Raw genomic sequence first — 18727 nt, 5'->3', positions numbered from 1 at the left:
GTTTTTTTTTTTTATAGATTTATTTATTGATTGATTGATTGCTATGTTGGGTCTTCGTTTCTGTGCTAGGGCTTTCTGTAGTTGCGGCAAGCGGGGGCCACTCTTCATCGTGGTGCGCAGGCCTCTCACTATTGTGGCCTCTCTTTTTGCAGAGCACAGGCTCCAGACGCGCAGGCCCAGTAGTTGTGGCTCACAGGCTTAGTTGCTCCGCGGCATGTGGGATCTTCCCAGACCAGGACGCGAACCCGTGTCCCCTGCATTAGCAGGCAGATTCTCAACCACTGTGCCACCAGGGAAGCCCTGCCTTTGTTTTTAAAAAAGCAAACCCTTCTTGTCTTTTTCATAGTTTCAATCACAGACACAGACACACACACACACTCACACACGTTTACAAGTTGATGTGGAAATAGGAACAAGTCTAAAAGGACATACACTAAACTCTTAGAAGGTGCTCTTTGGGCCCTGGGGTTTGCAGGTCATTTCCTCAGTTTCTACTTTATACGTTTCCTAATTTGAATTTTTTTTTTAAACAGTGAAACATAGTACTCTTTTTTTTTTTGCAATAAATTTATTTATTTATTTTTGGCTGTGTTGGGTCTTCGTTTCTGTGCGCGGGCTTTCTCTAGTTGCGGCGAGCGGGGGCCACTCTTCATCGCGGTGCGCGGGCCTCTCACTATCGCGGCCTCTCTTGTTGCGGAGCACAGGCTCCAGACGCGCAGGCTCAGCAGTTGTGGCTCACGGGCCCAGTTGCTCTGCAGCATGTGGGATCTTCCCAGACCAGGGCTCGAACCCGTGTCCCCTGCATTGGCAGGCAGACTCTCAACCACTGCGCCACCAGGGAAGCCCCATAGTACTCTTACAGTCACAAAAGTAGGGGGAAAAATCCATTTGGAAAGATGAATGTTTAATAAACTCAAACAGAAGAAATCCATTTTAAATGGATCATGCCTTCTACCTGTGAACTGCTGGGCTGTGCTGGGGGCCCTGGCCCTTCTGCCCACCCAACCACCCCAGCCCTGCAGGATGAGGGTCTTCTGCCTCCCTCTTCTTCTCGCTGTAGTGAGACCATGGGAAGCTTTCTGAGGATGATTTCTGGCCTCCTGGTGATCAGATCGGGACCTTGTGTATTGAATAGAGAAGAGCCAGTAATAATTGTGCATAGAAAAGCATTGAGTGGAAGGTCTGGTGCTCTCTGGGAAAATCCCAAACAGCCACCGGCCGATGGTGGACTTCATTAGTTTATTCAGCCGGCCCTGATCGAGTCCCTGCTGTTTACTGAGCATCTTCCATCCCTGGGGCTATGCAGGTGAGGAGAGCCTCAGCAGCTCACTGGCTGGAGTGGTCAGTGTTGTCTGGGGGAGGGAGGTGACGTGGTCAGTGGGAGCAGGGCACAAGTAACAGAGCAAATAAATGACAAGTGTGTGGGTGTCTCGTGGCTGTAAGAGTAAGTCATTTTTATGGTTGGAGGTTTTGTTTGTTTGGGTTTTTTTTTGGTCATAATAACTGTTGGAACAGATCTGAAGTAATTATGACCTCAGCTGGCCCATCCCCTGTGTAACTGAGGGATCCGTGAGGCCCTCATTCCCTCACGTCTGTGAAGAGGTAACCCTGCCCTCCAGTGGCCTGACAGCCAGGAAGGGGACTCCATACATGGGGGGAACCACACAGCTAAATTGCCTTTTTGTGAGGGTAGCGATGGTTGGCCCAGATGGTCAGGGTCCCTTCTTGCTCCCAAAGCTTGTGTTTTTCCCCCAGAGATTATTAATGTTCCCTGGGTGGAGAGCATTGATCCAACTCAACTTACTTGTTTGACACCAATGCTGAGGCTGGGGGTCACCTTCTTTATCCCAGCTTGGTCCTAAATCACCGTCCTAAACCCTGGGCCCAGCTGGAGCTAGGATGACCCTGCCCCAGCCTCACTGGTCAGCAGGGACATTAGTGAGCCCAGAGTCCACTCTGGTGAGGCTCTGCTGCCATAATTCCCACTGTGACCAGCCCTGGGTCCCAGGAGCACTCAGTGACTTGCACCACAATCAACCATTAGCTCTAATGATAAGTGGATTAATTTGGTCCAAGTAGGTATATCCAGATAGGCCACCTTGTCATGGATTAGAATTTCCTTGCCTAGGCAGAGTCCGACATTCAAAGGGTAGTATTTCTAAAATGAGTCTAGGGGCTTTAGGGAGGCTGACTTACATATGAGTGTTGAATGTGAACCACATCGGCCTCAAAAGTGTTGGTGGCCAGTGTGGAAGGGCCCAAATTATAATTGTCAGACAAGATGGGGAACCCTGAATTCTGAGGACTCAATCTTTCATTTAGTGATTTCGACGTATAATGCTTGGGCTCTTACTGAATGTCTTCGTGGTTAATAAGGGGGCATGCTGTTTTGGCCCAAGGCTAAGTATTCCTCATCAGTCATTAAAATATTCAAAGACCTCTGCTTGTTAACTGTGCCCAATGGTAAGGAGTCTGCACAGTAATGGACTTGATTTATGAGGCAGATTACAGGGTGAAAAGTGCCTGGTGAAGGTCAGTCACCCACCCTTAGCCTTCCCTTCCAGTGTGGGCTTTCTGAAGATAGAAGGCAAGGGGAAAGGTTACTACACAGCTTGGAAGGATTTAGCAGGGTGGCAGGGGCAGAGGTGAGCTACCACCACAGGGCAGGCCCTCATGGCAGGAAGGGCAGGCATCACATCTTCGTTTTCCTGGTACCATATGACAGTTTCTTTTTTTTTTTTTTAAATGATCAGTTATTTATTTATTTATTTATTTATTTTTGGCTGTGTTGGGTCTTCGTTTCTGTGAGGGCTTTCTCTAGTTGCGGCAAGTGGGAGCCACTCTTCATCGCGCTGCGCGGGCCTCTCACTATCGTGGCCTCTCTTGTTGGCGGAGCACAGGCTCCAGACGCGCAGGCTCAGTAGTTGTGGCTCACGGGCCCAGTTGCTCCGTGGCATGTGGGATCTTCCCAGACCGGGGCTCGAACCCGTGTCGCCTGCATTAGCAGGCAGATTCTCAACCACTGTGCCACCAGGGAAACCCTGACACTTTCTTTACAATGATCCGTGGTAGTTCTTTCCAAGCTCTATGTGTGCATCTCAAAGAATATATTGCTTAGTTCTGTTCATGAAGAAGGGAAGCACACATCTGCTGAATTTAAAGAAACAGGTGGGCATTTGGGTTTTGAATTTTTTTCCCTCTAAGGAATCCAGACCTTAAGTGCCTCTGTGTGTGTGAGAGGGAGAGAATCTATACCTGTTCAACTCATGAAGAGAATATCAAATGTACTGGCTTTTAGAAAACAAATCCTTATAAATATATAGAAAGATGTATTCTAATTTGATTATTTTCCAAATAACATCTGTCTTTTCCAGCATAGGAATTGCCGGATGTTGCTTTTAGATGGGGGAATTGTCAGATTGTGTGCTTTTATGAATTGACCTAGTTTTCTAGGGTAAACCCCCTGGTTTGAATGTTGGACGGGAGGCTGTGGGCGCCAGGGCGCCTGGCAGGGCCTCATGTGTCCTCCGTGGCTTCACTTGGACACATTTTCAGCTGGAGGGCTGGCCATGCTCTTCTTGGGGTGGGAAAGGGAGACAGCCTCAAATGGCAGAGGAGCTTGAGAGGTTGTTAATGGAATTCCCTGCTGGTGGTCCCACGGATTCCCCCTTGAATATGAGCTCCTTGAGGACAAGAGTTAAGCCGGGATCAGCTTTGTGGTCCCAGCAGGCCAGGCTTGGTCGGGTGGATGGGCAGAAAAGGATACACCTGCCTGGCCTTTGCTGCAGCCTTGGTTGTATCTTTACTGCCCAAGGAGCCAACCACAGAGCTTCCCAGGGGACCTCTGTTACGATAATTGAAGGAAGGGAGAGCTTGAAGCTGCACAATTGCTGCAGTCACCTCGGTTGCTGATTGAGCCAAATGTTAAATGTCTGTTTACCTGTCACCTGAAAATGCAGAGGTGACAGGTGCCTCTGCATTTGCCTGCAGAGGAAGGCTCAAAGTTTGACAGGATTTGTTGGGATTTTCAGGATCTGAAACCCATACATTTATTTCTGCCTGTGACTATGTTATGTCTAATGACAATTTAGGGGTGCATACTTAAATTAATATTTCACTTTTGATTTAAAAACTCAGAAGAGGGACTTCCCTGACAGTCCAGTGGTTAAGACTCTGCGCTTCCACTGCAGCGGGTGAGGGTTCGATCCCTGGTCGGGGAGTTAAGATCCCACATGCTGCATGGTGCAGCCAAAAAAAAAACGAAAAACAAAACTCAGAACATTATCCACAGATAAACAGAGTAAATATCATTTTAATCACAACTGCAGAGGAGACATTGGTATTAAGTAAGAACAGTGCACGGAGGCCTGGGGCTCTAATTTTATAGGTGGCCAGTGCCTCAGCGAAGGTGACACCAAGTTAGCTCTGCTTTGAAGGGGGTGTAGGGGTGGAAGGAGCACGTGCCACAGGTTGGCTCGGGCACAGGGCATTTGGGAGTGACCTCGCCACCGGCAGGGGTTGGAGGAGCGGCCAGAGCTGGGACAGCCAGGCTGACCCCAGTCATTTGAGCGGGGAGGGCATCAGGTCAGGCTGCAGCCCCAGTGGAGGAAACTGGAGTAACAATCAAAATCCCAGGAGCTCCTGGTCATTAACTGTCCTGTGCCAAGGACTTCATGTCTCTTTGTTTCTTACTTACTCTCATTTTCCCGTGTCATAGGTGAGGAAACTGAGGCTCAAGGATTAAGGAGTGTTCTAAGGTCCCAGAGCCTCCAGACTCCAGGACTGAAATCTGAGTCTGTCTGACCCAGCACACATGTAGCATCATACCGTCCCTTGGATGGGGAGCATGGGGACACCTATCCCTGAGAGCTACAGTGGGTGGGAGTGTGACTAACTGGGGGTTTGTCCCCGTCCCAGCCTGGGACTCCGTCCCAGCCAGACCTGGCACCTGAAGGGACTGTGCCTCACGATGGCCTGGACACTTCCTTCAAAGCCACAGCCGCCGGGTGTTGTCACAGGGGTCCTGGCGTGCTGAGTCCCTGGACTTAGGGGGCTGCACAGGCAAGTCCTACTTACTCATGAATTGGCCACCTCTCAAATCCCCACCTATAAAATCAGTTCCCCACCCCCTCAGGTAAGACCAGTGTCTGCCTGGTCTGACTGACTGCTGGAAATCTAACAATACCATATTACAGAAATGGAAGTTTAGCATAAGTTAATTACAGAGTAAACTGCGGATCTTGCAGAAGGTCAGTGTGTCACGAAGACAGTGAAGGCGATGTTGGAGAGCTCCTGGTTCTCACATGTGGACAAACGAGGCTCATTGGAGAGAGAAGCAGGGAGGTGTGTGCTGAGTGTTTTAGAAAGGATTTGACTGTCAAAACATGAAGACAGGCTCTGAGAAAATTGATGAAGCACTCGAATGGTTTGCAAAAATGACCCTTCTGATTGTCTTATTAAAAATAAAACACGAAGCAAAAAGGTATCAGTGTGGTTGGTCAGAAAAAGTACACACAGAACAAAGAAAAAACATTCGTTTCATTTTTTTATTCTTTAGAACAAATTAGAACATGGTTATAATTGCATGTTCTTCACCTAAATGTTATCAAATGAACACAAAATAGACATAGTCTTCTCATTTTAGTCCCATTTTTTTCCAAGGTAAAGACCCAATCAGATATTTTTCTGTCCACACCACCCTTCAGCCAAATCACTTACTATGAAGTGACGGCTCTTGTTCAAACGGATTTGCTATAAAATTACCAACCACCATGCCACCTGGTCCCTGTACCAGATATTCTCAATTAACTAGGACCCATTCTTATTTCAGTCTGACAAAAGAAACTAGATTGAGGAGGTTTGGGCAGGTGGTTTGCAGTTCTTTAGCAGATGGAAAGAGTTTGTGTTTTGCCTAATCACGCCCTGATATATATTCTCACTGGTCTCGGAGAAATTCCCCCAGGGGAATAATGTCTGCCTTGTTTCTAGTTGCTTTCGAAATTATGGCCCAGAGACCGTAAGTTTTTTCTTGCCTCCTAATGATTTTGAGATTTTATTTAGTACGGTTTTAATATTTAATATTTATCAGCTAAAGCTGGTTCAGACCACTGATATCTGAATACTTAACAGGACTATCTAATGCTTTAGAAAAAGTGCACACAGTACCAAAGTTATACACTATCAGAGGCACCTTGTCTTTTTTTGGTTTTAGGCAGCATAAAAAGTAGCCATCACTTCCCTAATCACCAAAAAGCAGCCCTACAACCAGGGAGAAAGCTCAGGATTCAGCAAGGCAAGATGGGCTTGGCATTCAGGGTACAGGCTGGGAATATGGCAGCCTCTTAAAACACCTTTCGCCTGATTTTTTTCTTAGTGGACTTTATTTTTTAGAACAGTTTTAGCTTTACAGAAATGCCAGATCCATTTCACAATGCAGTTTTAACTCCTAGATTTTTTCTCCCTCTCTCTGCAGACGTCGCCTCATCTCCCAGAGATCATCCTTGGAGACCCTGGAGGATATTGAGGAGAACGCTCCTCTACGGAGGTAAGTTTTCGGGTTGCATTTATGTGTGTGTGAATGGCCTGCAATACAAGGCGGCGGCCAAAGTGTGAATTTTTTTTTAGTTTTTGATCTACAGAATTAAATTCTAAAAATGACAATCTGATCCCCAGACTCCGTTTGGAAACCCCAGCCCTTTGGAACATTAGAACTAGAACACTATGAAATCCCAATTATGTATCAGAATAGCCCAGTTTGCATGTGAATTCAGGTGCGGTTACCTGTTCCTTTTGAAAATTGCTGCTTGATGAAGAAGAGCGCGTCACTTGCCCTGGCTTTCCCAGGCGCGGTGACACAGTAACCACAGTCCCCGACTTCATTAGCAGGTCGCACGATGTTCCTCCAGAGCCAGGTGCTGGGAAACTTGGGTAGGTCAGCTGTGAGTGCTCCCTTGGGGCTGAAAGCATTCCATTTCTCCCTCCGGATTAGAAAAGTGCTTTCGAAGCATCTTTTTTTGGGTGACAGCAGTTGCTGAGCTGTGCCGGGCCTCTGACTGGCAGCTCTCCTTCCTCTAATCTGCGCCTCGGTCCACCTGGCCCTCCTGGAGTTCAGGAGACACACACTGCGTCCCCTGCAGTCCTCACCGCAGCCCCAGCTGAGCTGGCTGTGCAGGAGGAGCTGAGGCAAGACGGGACCTTGTGGGACGCTGTGGCTTTACAGGGGATGCGTGGCAGGCTGCAGATGGGGCAGAGCCGAGGGAGGGTGTGTGCTCTCATGCCCTCGCACCAGCTCCTAGGGGAACCCACATCTGCACCCTTCATGCATGCTTTGGCTGCTGGCCAGGAATTGGGAGTCCCTGGCTTCCTCCCTTTGAGCCTGGGAGGATGCTGAGGTGGAGGGAGGCGTCTCCCCCTGGAGCCGGCTCCTTCCCTGCCTGGAGTTTCACCCCCAGGTCACGGATCTTGTCCACAGACCACCTGGATAAAGGGTGGAGCATAGACAGGCCTGGGATCTGATTGGAAGCATCAGTGACTGTGAATCTCATCACCAACATCATTCCAAAGAGAAAGTCAGGGCCAGACAGTCCGATTTCCACTTTTGAAGTCTTTTTGAAAACACACATAGCCTCTGGGACCATCTTAGGCTGATGGTGTGTGGCTGTGTGATCCACGTGGCCTGGGTACAAGTGTTCTTCTGTCAGTCTCTATTAAGTGGCCCAAAGTAATCAGCGAGCGTCAGGGAGAAACGTTCTCCGGTGGCGCCGAGTGGCTTTGGCATTTGAGTACAGTTGATGCCAATCAATGAACAGAACTGCAAAGGCCCTGGAGTTTGGAGAGGATGCAAGGAGCCGTGGTCGTTCGAGCAATGTGGTAGCTGTGACCAAGGAAACCAGGTTAAAAAAAAGTCACAGGCTCTAAAATGTCACCTCCTCGGGGATTCTGGGTGGTAAAGGGGGGCCAGAGAAGGAGCTGGGCGCTGTGTTCCTGGTCATGTGCCCCATCACCCCTGTACCCTCCTTTCAGAATCTGCCCAGGCTGGTCCTCTACCCCTCAGTCCTGTGATAGCACAAATGGACAGAGTAAAAATGGCTTATCTGCCTTAACTGTAACTTCATCCAGCCCTTACTTACAGAATGCTATACTTAATTTCCAACAAATCTTGTGTAAATATAAAGTTTAAAAAGTAAGTCTGGGGCTTCCCTGGTGGCGCAGTGGTTGAGAATCTGCCTGCCAATGCAGGGGACACGGGTTCAAGCCCTGGTCTGGGAGGATCCCACATGCCGCGGAGCAACTATGCCCGTGAGCCACAATTACTGAGCCTGCGCGTCTGGAGTCTGTGCTCCGCAACAAGAGAGGCCTCGATAATGAGAGGCCCGCGCACCGCGATGAAGAGTGGCCCCCACTTGCCGCAACTAGAGAAAGCCCTTGCACAGAAACGAAGACCCAACACAGCCATAAATAAATAAATAAATAAATAAATAATTAAAAAAAAAAAAAGTAAGTCTGAAACCAAGGGAGTTGGCAGTTTAAGAAGTCCTTAGTTTCCCTAATGGACTTTTTTTTAATTGAAAAATTTCTGATATTTACTGCAGAAGCAAACTCACAGACATACAAAACAAATTGATGGTTACCAAAGGGAAAGGGGGTGGGGGAAGGATAAATTAGGAGTTTGGGATTAGCAGATACAAACTACTATATATAAAATAAACAACAAGGTCCCATTGTATAGCACAGGGAACTGTATTCAATATTCTGTAATAAACCATAATGGAAAAGGATATATATATTTATGTATATATATATATATATAACTGAATCACTTTACACCAGAAATTAACACAAAGTTGTAAATCAACTATACTTCAATAAAAAATTCTGATATTTACTTAGAAACTTACTTGTTCCTAAGAAATAAAAATAGCAGAAGGGGCATTAGTTTGGGAGTCAAGGGACTTGAATTCTTGGCCTGATTCTTCTACCAACTGGTTATGTGGCTTTGGAAATTCATTTACCTACTCTGGGGCCTCGGTTTTCCCACCTGTAAAATGGGAGGGGCAAATCAGCTGATCTCTGTCCTTTCCAGCTCCCCGATTCTGTGAAATGAATGTACCAGTAATGATGCTGAAGTGTTTTGGGAACTGTGGGGGCGGAAGGCTATTAGCCCAACTTGCTTTTAAACTCAGCACGTAGAACAAACTGCTCCAAGGCATCTATTAAAAACCTTTTGCATAATTAAGTGTATCCTGTAATCAGTGCTAACAAGAAAGAGCTAATCTTTCATTAAATTAGTTTTCAATTTAATTCTATCCTAATTTAATTTTGCATCACTTAAAATGTATGGTTTTAAATGGGTATTTTTACATGTCAATGCAGGTGGCTTTGAAATTAATTCCTTCTTTGCTTAACCTGCCATAACCTGAGTGCTTAGTCTTCCAGTTTCCTTGGCAATTGTTGGTAATGCCACAATTCTCTTAAAGCGTTTCTTAGGTGGGGGGTGGTGGAGGCTGAATGCTTAAAAAAACACAAGACAACAAACAACTTGCTGATCGAAGGGCTATATCAGTAGCATATGCAGTTAGAATTGGATGCTGGTATCGAAAGAAAGCACCTCTGTTAAGTTATCTTTTTAAAAGTCTTTCTTTTCTCTTGCACATCACAGGTTAGTTTCCTGTATCCACCTTGAACTCCAAGGACTGAGCATTTGCAATGAGAGGCTTTAGACTGAGGTTTTCCACTTTGCCTGGTGGTTACGTGGTATCCCAGAAATAAGGACCTAGGATGTCTCTGTTAGGTGTCCAGAAAAACCTCAGTTCAGCTGCAGCAAATGCGGCAGCCGTCACCACCTGCCCCAGTTTCCAGCCTGTCTCAGTTGATGTGTGCGGGCTGCTGTGCCATTAAGTAATTACTGGTGCCAAAAGCCACCTGTGCCCCTTTTGCCAACTTCCGGTTTCAGCAGAAGGCTGGGAGATTTTGTGCCCAAACCTGAGGGTAACAGCACCTCTTTCTGCAGATGTGGAGGCAGGGAGCAGCTTGGGGTCTTAGGAAGGTACCCTCACAGTCTAGCTCTTAGCCCACTGCCCTCAGACTGGGGGGCCCAGGAAGCTCTGCATTTTGGGAGGAAGCTGGGTAAGGATGTGAGGATGCTCCTGAACAACGGTCCAGCAACCAGTGATAGCACACATTTATGCCTTCAAGGATTATCCTCTCTCCAGTGACTACAGAGTTCTAGAACCTTCTGCTGTGTGTGAGAGAGACAGTTGGGGACCTTGGGTGGCCTGCAGACTCTAACAGTCATTCTGGAGGTGGAACAGAGGCAGTTTGAGGTGCTGGTCTGCTTCCAGAGAGCTGCCCCAGGAAGGCTGAGTGAGGCTGAATCTTCTTGGACCGCAAGAAAGCTGAATCTGGGTTCTGAGGCTTGGAGTAGGGAGGGGGATTAGTGGGTGCTTTTCCCTATTCAAACCCTTCCTGAGGTCCACAGCAAGCATCTACAAAATGCCCTCAGGCAGGGTTTTGCACGTCTTTTTTTTTTTTTTGTAAATTTGTTTTTTTATTTATACTATTTATTTTTGGCTGTGTTGGGTCTTCGTTGCTGCACACTGGCTTTCTCTAGTTGCGGCGAGCGGGGGCTACTCTTCGTTGTGGCGCATGGGCTTAGTTGCTCCACGGCATGTGGGGTCTTCCCGGACCAGGGCTCGAACCCGTGGCCCCTGTGTTGGCAGGCGGATTCTTAACCGCTGCGTCACCAGGGAAGTCCCTCTGCACGTCTTTAAAAGAATCTATTTAAAACCAAGAATTCAGGACCCTTAATAAGGGCTGTGGTTTTCAGAATATAGGAGGCAAACAGTAACAAAATATGCACCCTTTGTAGTTAAAGGTTTTAATAATAATCACACACTTGAAATGTGTATATGAATGTGTGTACATATGTATGAATGTGAATATTTGTATTTGAATGTTTCACTTGACACTGTACGAAGCTCTTGTAGAAATCATCACGTTTAATCCTCACAACAGCTCCAGGGAGGGATCTGAAATATTACTAGTGATAGGTCACTAGGGTTGGTAGTGAGTTTGTGGTGGATGCTGGGAGGGCCACTCAGGCTGTGGCCGTGTGCTGTGAACCCTGCTGCGGTGGAATGGACATGACTGGCAGGGGGCCTTCCTTCCTCTAGATCCAAGGCCCAGGGAACCCTGTTTCCCTGATGAAAGCCACCAGATACCTGCTACCATGTCTTTGCTTTGACCTGCACTCATTCACTTTACTATATATTTTTTTCAAGTTAAATTACATTTTAAGGTGCTGTTTCTTAAGGAAAAAAAATAATTTTCAGCACTCTCTGGGAAAGGGCTTGTAGGAAGACTGGCCCTTACTTGAGGGCAGGTAAGGGGGTTTGGGAGCTGTACACCTAGCCTAGCCCAGGGCTATCCCTCAATTTCCCTTGAGGGGAGCCCTTGGAGGAGAGTAAAGATTCGAGCTGCTAGGCAGGTCTGTGATGCTGCCCATTCCCTAATCCTTGGCCACCAGTGGGCCCACACACCCCACCTGCCCTCAACTGTACCTCCTCGTTGGGTCATCTTGTTATTCTCTTACCTGAAGCCTCAAAGTTCAGAAGTGACTGAACTCGGGTGATGGCCTGGACCTTAGTGTGGTTTTGGGAAGCCGGGCACTGCTTCTCTGGGACTCGCTCTCTGAAGCATAAGGTCTCAGGCACCCATGTCTGATGCCAGGAGCCAGCCCTTGGGGTCCATGGTCAGAAAGGCAAACAAAAAAATTTGGTAGCAAAAACCCAACTAGAAAAGTCATTGCTCCCTTTCTCAATACAAGACCAAACTTCAGATTCTCAGTTGCTGGGATTTTTGCTTTTTCCCTAGTTGTTATTACAGTTGTATATCTTAGAATTTGCCAGGTACCTTTGAAAAAATATACACAAATAAGATCTTTTCAGCCTGTGGTCTGTTCTGTCATTCCTGTAGTGCAAACACATGTTGTATATTCTAGGAAAAATTAATTGGAATCCAAGTCAATTTGTTCAACAAATATTTATTTAAAATTTATCTTTTAAAAAAAAAAAAAAACAGCCACTAGCTGGATCTCAGTCTCTGATTCTCATTCAAAGTAAAGCTGCGACTTCCAGGCAGAGCCAAGTTGAATGTTGAGGCAATAGTCCAGGTAATTCAGGCCAGAGTCCTGCTACAGAAGAAAAATGATTCGGGGTTGTTTTTAAACTGAATTTTCCAGTGTTTTCCCCCCCCTCTGGATTCTTAAATTTACAGTTTTCTGTTCCCGTTACCTGTGTTGATACAGGAGGATCCTTTTTAAGATGACAGGAACAAATAATGTCTTTGGAATTCGTGTAGGTTATGTTATTGTAACTGAGGACAATAGTTTTCATTAGCTGGCTCTTCAGAGACCCATATAAATTATTATCAGTATTATCCAGGAAGTTGTCTGTCGTTGGGTTTTTTTTTTAAAGCTTCCTTGCTTCCAGCTATATAGTCCTCATTATCCTTGGGGTGACTCAAACCATTTGAGTCTGGTCTTTCCTTCCTGTCTTTGTGTGGAGATGTCTCAGCTGTCCACGGGCAACTGACTGTGTTTTCAAAATGGCTTTATTTTTCAGATGTCGCACTCTCTCAGGTTCGCCCAGACCAAAGAACTTTAAGAAGATTCATTTTATCAAGAATATGCGGCAACACGATACCAGGAATGGCAGGTATCATACTAACAAAAACTGCCCCCATCCTCCCTGCTGTAGGAGGGGGTGGGTCCAGTGGGGAAGGGAAGAGGGGACCCGTTGAATGGCCAGACCTCACAGAGTGAAGCCTGCTGTTAAGATGAACAGGATCTCATGTAACCTTCCCTAACAGACTACTATTTCCACCCCACTCCTGCCAGAATCATCCAAAGAAGTTTATAGAAAATACTGCTCTCTAATGGCAACCAAAGGCCTAGTTTTTTAGACTAACTAAAACTGAATTTTTAATAGTACTGAAATATATTTTTCTTAGGAAATTTTGAACAGAAAAACAGTTGAGTTTTTTAGGTGTTTTTTTGTTGTTGTTGTTTCTTTCTTTTTCCGCTTTTTTGGGTTTTGTTTTCTTTTTTCACCAGGGCTCTGTGCTCTGGTCAGTCAATATCCTGCCAGATCTGCGCCTGAAGTCGGATTTGGCTCTCTCTCTGATGATTTTCATTAAGAGGGGAGAATCACGACTTTGCCAGCAGATTCTCCCTGGGTGCCGATTCAGATTCCTGGGCCTGCTGACGTACGTCTGGACCATTGTTTCTCCAGCAAAGAGTTGCTCTTTTGGAAAGGGCTGTTAAATGAAAATTATGGTTAAATGTATATGACCTTGGTATTAAAACCTTCCTGGTGACAAGTGGATGTGAATCCTTGTTGCCGGCATTGCTTATAATTGAATGGCGAAGCCCGTTCATGGCAGCCTCACAACAATGCTGGGAACAGGGCTCCAAGACCTCCTGGGGTCCCCTGATGCTCTGTGCTCCTGGGGGTGGCTCTTCTCCACCGACCTGTGACCTGGATCATAGTTAGAGACGCATCCCAGAGCAGAGTTCCTGCCCCAAGACCATTTTCGTTTGATCTCCTCCTGATTTACAGAAGCTCATATGGGCCCCACTAATACTCTCTAATATATACCAAATGAAAATTGCTAAAAAGTTAGACTCATGACATGATTAAGGCCCAGCATTACTATAATTTGGTGTAAAATACACTGTACAACCTGAATAACTAACAATTACAGTATTTAAAGACTTGTTTTCTTCAAGTTTTTAAACCTCACTTGAATAGAGAACATAATTTTATAGCTATTCAACGATTTTAGAATGGCCAAATTGAACTCTCCCATCAAATAATTTTTACGTACTCCGTATGTATTCCTATTTTAAGTACAGAGCTTTTAGTTAAAATGAACCCAACTGTCATCTGTGAAATAGAATACCCTGAGTTTCTTTCTCTCACCCTGGCTCTCACTGTCACAATTATTGTGTCTTATTCATTTAACCACCGTGTTTTTCTTTTCTTTTGTGGCTCTTACTGAATCCGAACCTTACTTATGCCATTTTTAGTATAATTATTCATCATTTATGTATGTTGGTGTTTTTGTCCATAATCTCTTGAACCATAAAATAAACATAGAAAGCCTCGACTTCCTAAATAAAATCAATGATAAAGCCAAAAAGTGGGCCAAATTAATGGTATTCCCCACTTCTCAATGCTGTTGAGGACACAAAGTCAGATAATCAATCACCTGGCATGGTTTGTAATGAGAGGATGCAGTTAATAAAAGATTTGGACTAATGGGATCACCAGTGTATAGTATATTCCGAAGCCGCCTTCCCCGGCACACCCTTGACCCTGGAACAATGTCAACAGTCCAGAAAGCATGCAGTTGCTGGCAGTTTTGCTGGGGAATTTTCAGAGGGAACCAGGAGGGACTGTTAGCTTATCTGGAGATCTAAGAAATGGGCTTTAGGGCAGGAAAGCAGGCTCTCAGCACAGGCTATATATAATATAGGCAGTGGTAACAGCCGGTTGTACCTGCCTAGGTGAGAACTGCTTTTTTGGTGCCAGAGAAGATGAAAGGCCTAGAGATGCTCTCCTTCCTCCCTCCAGTTGATTTATTAGCAGGGATGGACTGTTCTTAGACAGATGAAAGAAAAACTCAGGAGGGCACCAGGAAGAAACTATGATTTCTGAGGTGACAGAAGGAAATTGTGGTCAGGAGCTGATGAGTGGGAGGAGGGGACCCACCGCAGCCGGGCAGCAGGCGTGAGGCCGTCCTGCTGGAGGTGGTCAGGGACGGGAATGAGCTCAGAGCTGCGGTGGTGGGTAGGAGGGGGCCTGGACATGCTCTCGGGAGGGAGGGACTGGGGCGATGCCTGGGGGTCTCTGATGCTCCCACCTCGGGCGTGCGGGGTACACACACAGCACCACACCAAAGGGGGCCTTCCTGCAGCCCACATGGGAGCCACTTGACTCAGGTTTGCCTGCCGTGTTGGGAGGAAAGAGGCTTTACTGAGAAGCCTGGAGATGTTCACTAAAGCACTTCAAAGGTCTGGACTGAGAACAGAGTGGCCTGAGTACTGGTGTGTCCGCCTCTTCCTGTGCCGGGGAAGACAGACTGAAAGGGGGCCTGCTTAGCCCCCCAGGCCCGTGGGAGGCACCCTCCCAGCTGGACAGACTTGTCCCCACTCCAGCCCCGACTTCTGCCCGCTCACAGCTCTGCCCAGCTCCAGAGTCTCCTTGTGACCTCCGGGCAGCACAGACCAGCCTCCTGGACAGCAGGCCGAACCCAGGACCCACTCACTGTTCTGGACCCGAAGACCTTGGTGTTGAGGCTCCCCCGCCTCCAAGCCTGCTGACCATGGGGCAGAGGCACGGGCGTCAAGGGCCACTTGGGCTCCGGTCTCAGCAAGGACTAGAGTACAGCGTGGGAAATGAGTAGAGTGTCTGTTATAAGGTTCTAGCCTGACCTGACTGAGAGTTTTAAGCAAAATTTTGAGATAGAAAGGGACAAAAATATTAAAACTGAAAACCAAATACAATAAAAGACAATACTTGTGTCACTGAAAAAACAAAAAGTCCAAGTTAACCTCATGATCCGTAATATCAAGGTAGCTACTTAGAAAGAAACGTCGGGGCCCCAGCCGGTCCGTGCTCACCCACTTCATTCTGTGACATTAGACCGAGTCCAACGGCACGAGACGCGGAGGTGAGCCTCTTCCATAGAAGGTGTGGCTCCGATGGAGGATGGAGCCCGCTTTAAGTGAGAACCGTCTTCCTCTGTCTGGAATTGGTGCATTCTATGAGGCTGGCGCTGGGGACCTGCCAGAAGGCTTTGCGTCGGATCAAGAACAGAGAACCGTGCTGAGAGCGTGTGGGACTTGGGCTGCAGACCCTCCGGCAGGAGGAGCGAAGAAGGACAGAGCCTGGACACAGACTACGAATTCCGTGGTGGGAGCTTCAGCTCCACTGTTAGAACCAGATGGCATGATGGGGTCCTCCCTGGCTGACGGGTGTTTCCTCTCCCAGCAGGTGGGGCAGATGGTGAGGGAGCTGGCACCTTCTAGGTCTACTTCTGCCTTAACATGAAGACAGGCTGGTGATGGGGAGGCCATGTTGGACTTGATAGTTACGGAAAGAAAGCAATGTTTGTCTGGGTTTTAGGAAGACAGATCTCAGAAGGTTCAGACTGAGAAGTGGATTATTGTGGCTGCATCCATATTGCCAAAAGGGATTATAAAATTAAGAGTAACATAAAGTGATGATGGGTAACATTTATTGAGTGCTTCCTGGGTACCAGGCTCTAAGTACCTCACAGGCTTTGTTTCATTAACTCATCTCAATGGGTATTTGTTGAGTAAATTAAAGCAGAGACCTTCTATTTTATGTTTCTTCCAGTTTTATTGAGCTATAATTGACTTACAGCACTGTATAAGTTTAAGGTGTACAGCATAATCATGTGACTTACACACATCATGAAATGGTTACCCCAAGAAGTTTAGGAAACATCGGTCATCTCATATAGATTCAAAGTAAAAGAAAAAGAAAAAACGTGTTTTTTTTCCTTGTGATGAGACCTCCCAGGATCCACTCTTAACAACTTTCATACATAACACACAGCAGTGTTAATTATATTTATCATGTTGTACATTTCATCCCTAGTATTTATTTATCTCATAACTGGAAGTGTGTACCTTTTGACTGCCTTCATCCAACTCCCCCTCTCTCTACCCCCTGGAGAGACCTTTTAAATGAGTTCAGTCTTCAGGACTATATTTTGAGGGATGGAGAGACTTTAGAAATACAAATAATCCTTGAAACAACCTCATGAGGAAGGTATTACTACTGTTGTGTTGGGCAGAATAATGTCCCCCAAAGATGTCACTGTCCTATTCTCAGGACCTGTGGCTATGTCAGGTACATGGCAAGGGGGACTTAAAGTTGCAGATGGAATTGAGATTGCTGATCAGCTGCCCTTAAAATAGTAGCAGGATTATCCTGGATTGTCTGGGTGGGCCCGGTGTAATCACAAGGGTCCTTAAAAGCAGAAGAGGGAGGCAGGAGAGTCAGTGCTGGAGTGATGTGATGTGAGAAGGACTCAACTGCCCATTGCTGGCTTTGAAGGTTGAGGAAGGGGCCATGAGCCAAGGGCTGCGGCAGCCCCAAAGCTGGAAAAGGCGAGAAAACAGATTCTCCTTTCAAGCCTCCAGTGGGAAGCAGCTCCAAACACCTTGATTTTAGCCCCATGAGACCCATTTCAGAGTACTGACGTCCAGAATTGTAAGATAATTTTGTGTTGATTTAAGACCCTAACTTTGTCACAGTTTATCACTGCAGCCATAGGAAACTAAAACACTCATCATTTCAGTTTACAAAGGAGGAAACTAGAGCACGTGGCTAGAAAGTGGGGAGTGGAGTCCAGCTTCAGACATCAGATTCCGAGTTGGAACCCTCATATGTTGCTGGTGGGAATGTAAAATGGTCCAGCCACTATGGAAAACAATTGGGCAGTTCCTCCAAAAGTTAAACAAACATAAAATTACCATATGACCCAGCAATTCCACTGGCAGGTGTACCTAAAAAATTGAAAAGAGGAATTCAAACAGGTACTTTCATATCAATGTTCATGGTATTATCATTCACAATAGCCAAAAGGTGGAAACAACCCAAGTGTCCATCAACAGATTGTGGATAAACAAAAGTGGTATATACATACAGGGGAATATTACTCAGCCGTAAAAAAGAATGAACTGCTGATACCTGCTACAGTGTGTATGAATCCTGAGAAACATTATGCTGTTTGAAATAAGCCAGACCCGGGACTTCCCTGGTGATGCAGTAGTTAAGAATCCACCTGCCAATGTAGGGGACACAGGTTCAAGCCCTGGCCCGGGAAGATCCCACATGCCGCGGAGGAACTAAGCCCGTGTGCCACAACTACTGAGCCTGCGCTCTAGAGCCCGTGAGCTACAACTACTGAGCCTGAGTACCGCAACTACTGAGCCCACACGCCTAGAGCTGGTGCTCCACAACAAGAGAAGCTACCACAATGAGAAGCCTGCACATCGCAACGAAGAGTAGCCCCCGCTCACCACAACTAGAGAAAGGCCGCACACAGCAATGAAGACCCAACGCAGCCATAAATAAATAAATAAATAAATTTATTAAAAAAAAAAAAAAAAAAGGAAATAAGCCAGACCCAAAGGGCCAAACACAATATATGATTCCATTTATACAAAATATCCAGAATAGGTAAATCCATAGAGGCAGAAAGTAGACTAGAGGTTACCAGGGCCTGGGGGAAGGGGGACAGAGTTTCTGTTTGGGGCAGTGGAAAAGTTTTGGAAACAGTGGTGATAATTGCACAACACTGTCCATGTACTTGATGATACAAAATCGTACACCTATAAGTGGTTAAATGGCATATTTTATATTACATATATTTTGCCATAATAAAATAAAATAAAACACCAGTGATAGCCATGGGGCTTTTAAAACCATATTCAGAAGAGGGAGGAAAGGGATGGTAAACTTCTTGGGGTTGATGGTACAAGGACAGAGCAGATGTCAGCTGCTGGGCTAGCATTAGCATCTTTAACAAGTAGAACTGTGAAGAAATGTAGACTGAACAAAGCAAGGTGCTGGGCACACAGGAGGTCCTCAGCAAGTGTCTGTGGAATAAATGAATGGAGAGGCCTTACATT

At 46.3% G+C, this 18727-nt stretch overlaps 1 protein-coding gene across 1 annotated transcript in view; it reads left to right on the top strand.

Moving 5' to 3' along the window:
• CABLES1 (Cdk5 and Abl enzyme substrate 1) overlaps positions 1-18727 on the top strand; it is a 107272-nt gene that overhangs the window by 35195 nt on the left and 53350 nt on the right. The window contains exons 2-3 of the mRNA XM_061169388.1: positions 6473-6544; positions 12621-12713. Coding sequence (XP_061025371.1) covers positions 6473-6544; positions 12621-12713 — 165 coding nt within the window. The remainder of the gene's footprint in view (positions 1-6472; positions 6545-12620; positions 12714-18727) is intronic.

The sequence above is a fragment of the Eubalaena glacialis genome, chromosome 15, assembly GCF_028564815.1.
Source record: "Eubalaena glacialis isolate mEubGla1 chromosome 15, mEubGla1.1.hap2.+ XY, whole genome shotgun sequence".
Lineage (NCBI taxonomy): Eukaryota > Metazoa > Chordata > Mammalia > Artiodactyla > Balaenidae > Eubalaena > Eubalaena glacialis.
The sequence above is the reverse complement of the archived record's forward strand: the minus strand, read 5'-3'. Positions and strand labels throughout refer to the sequence as shown.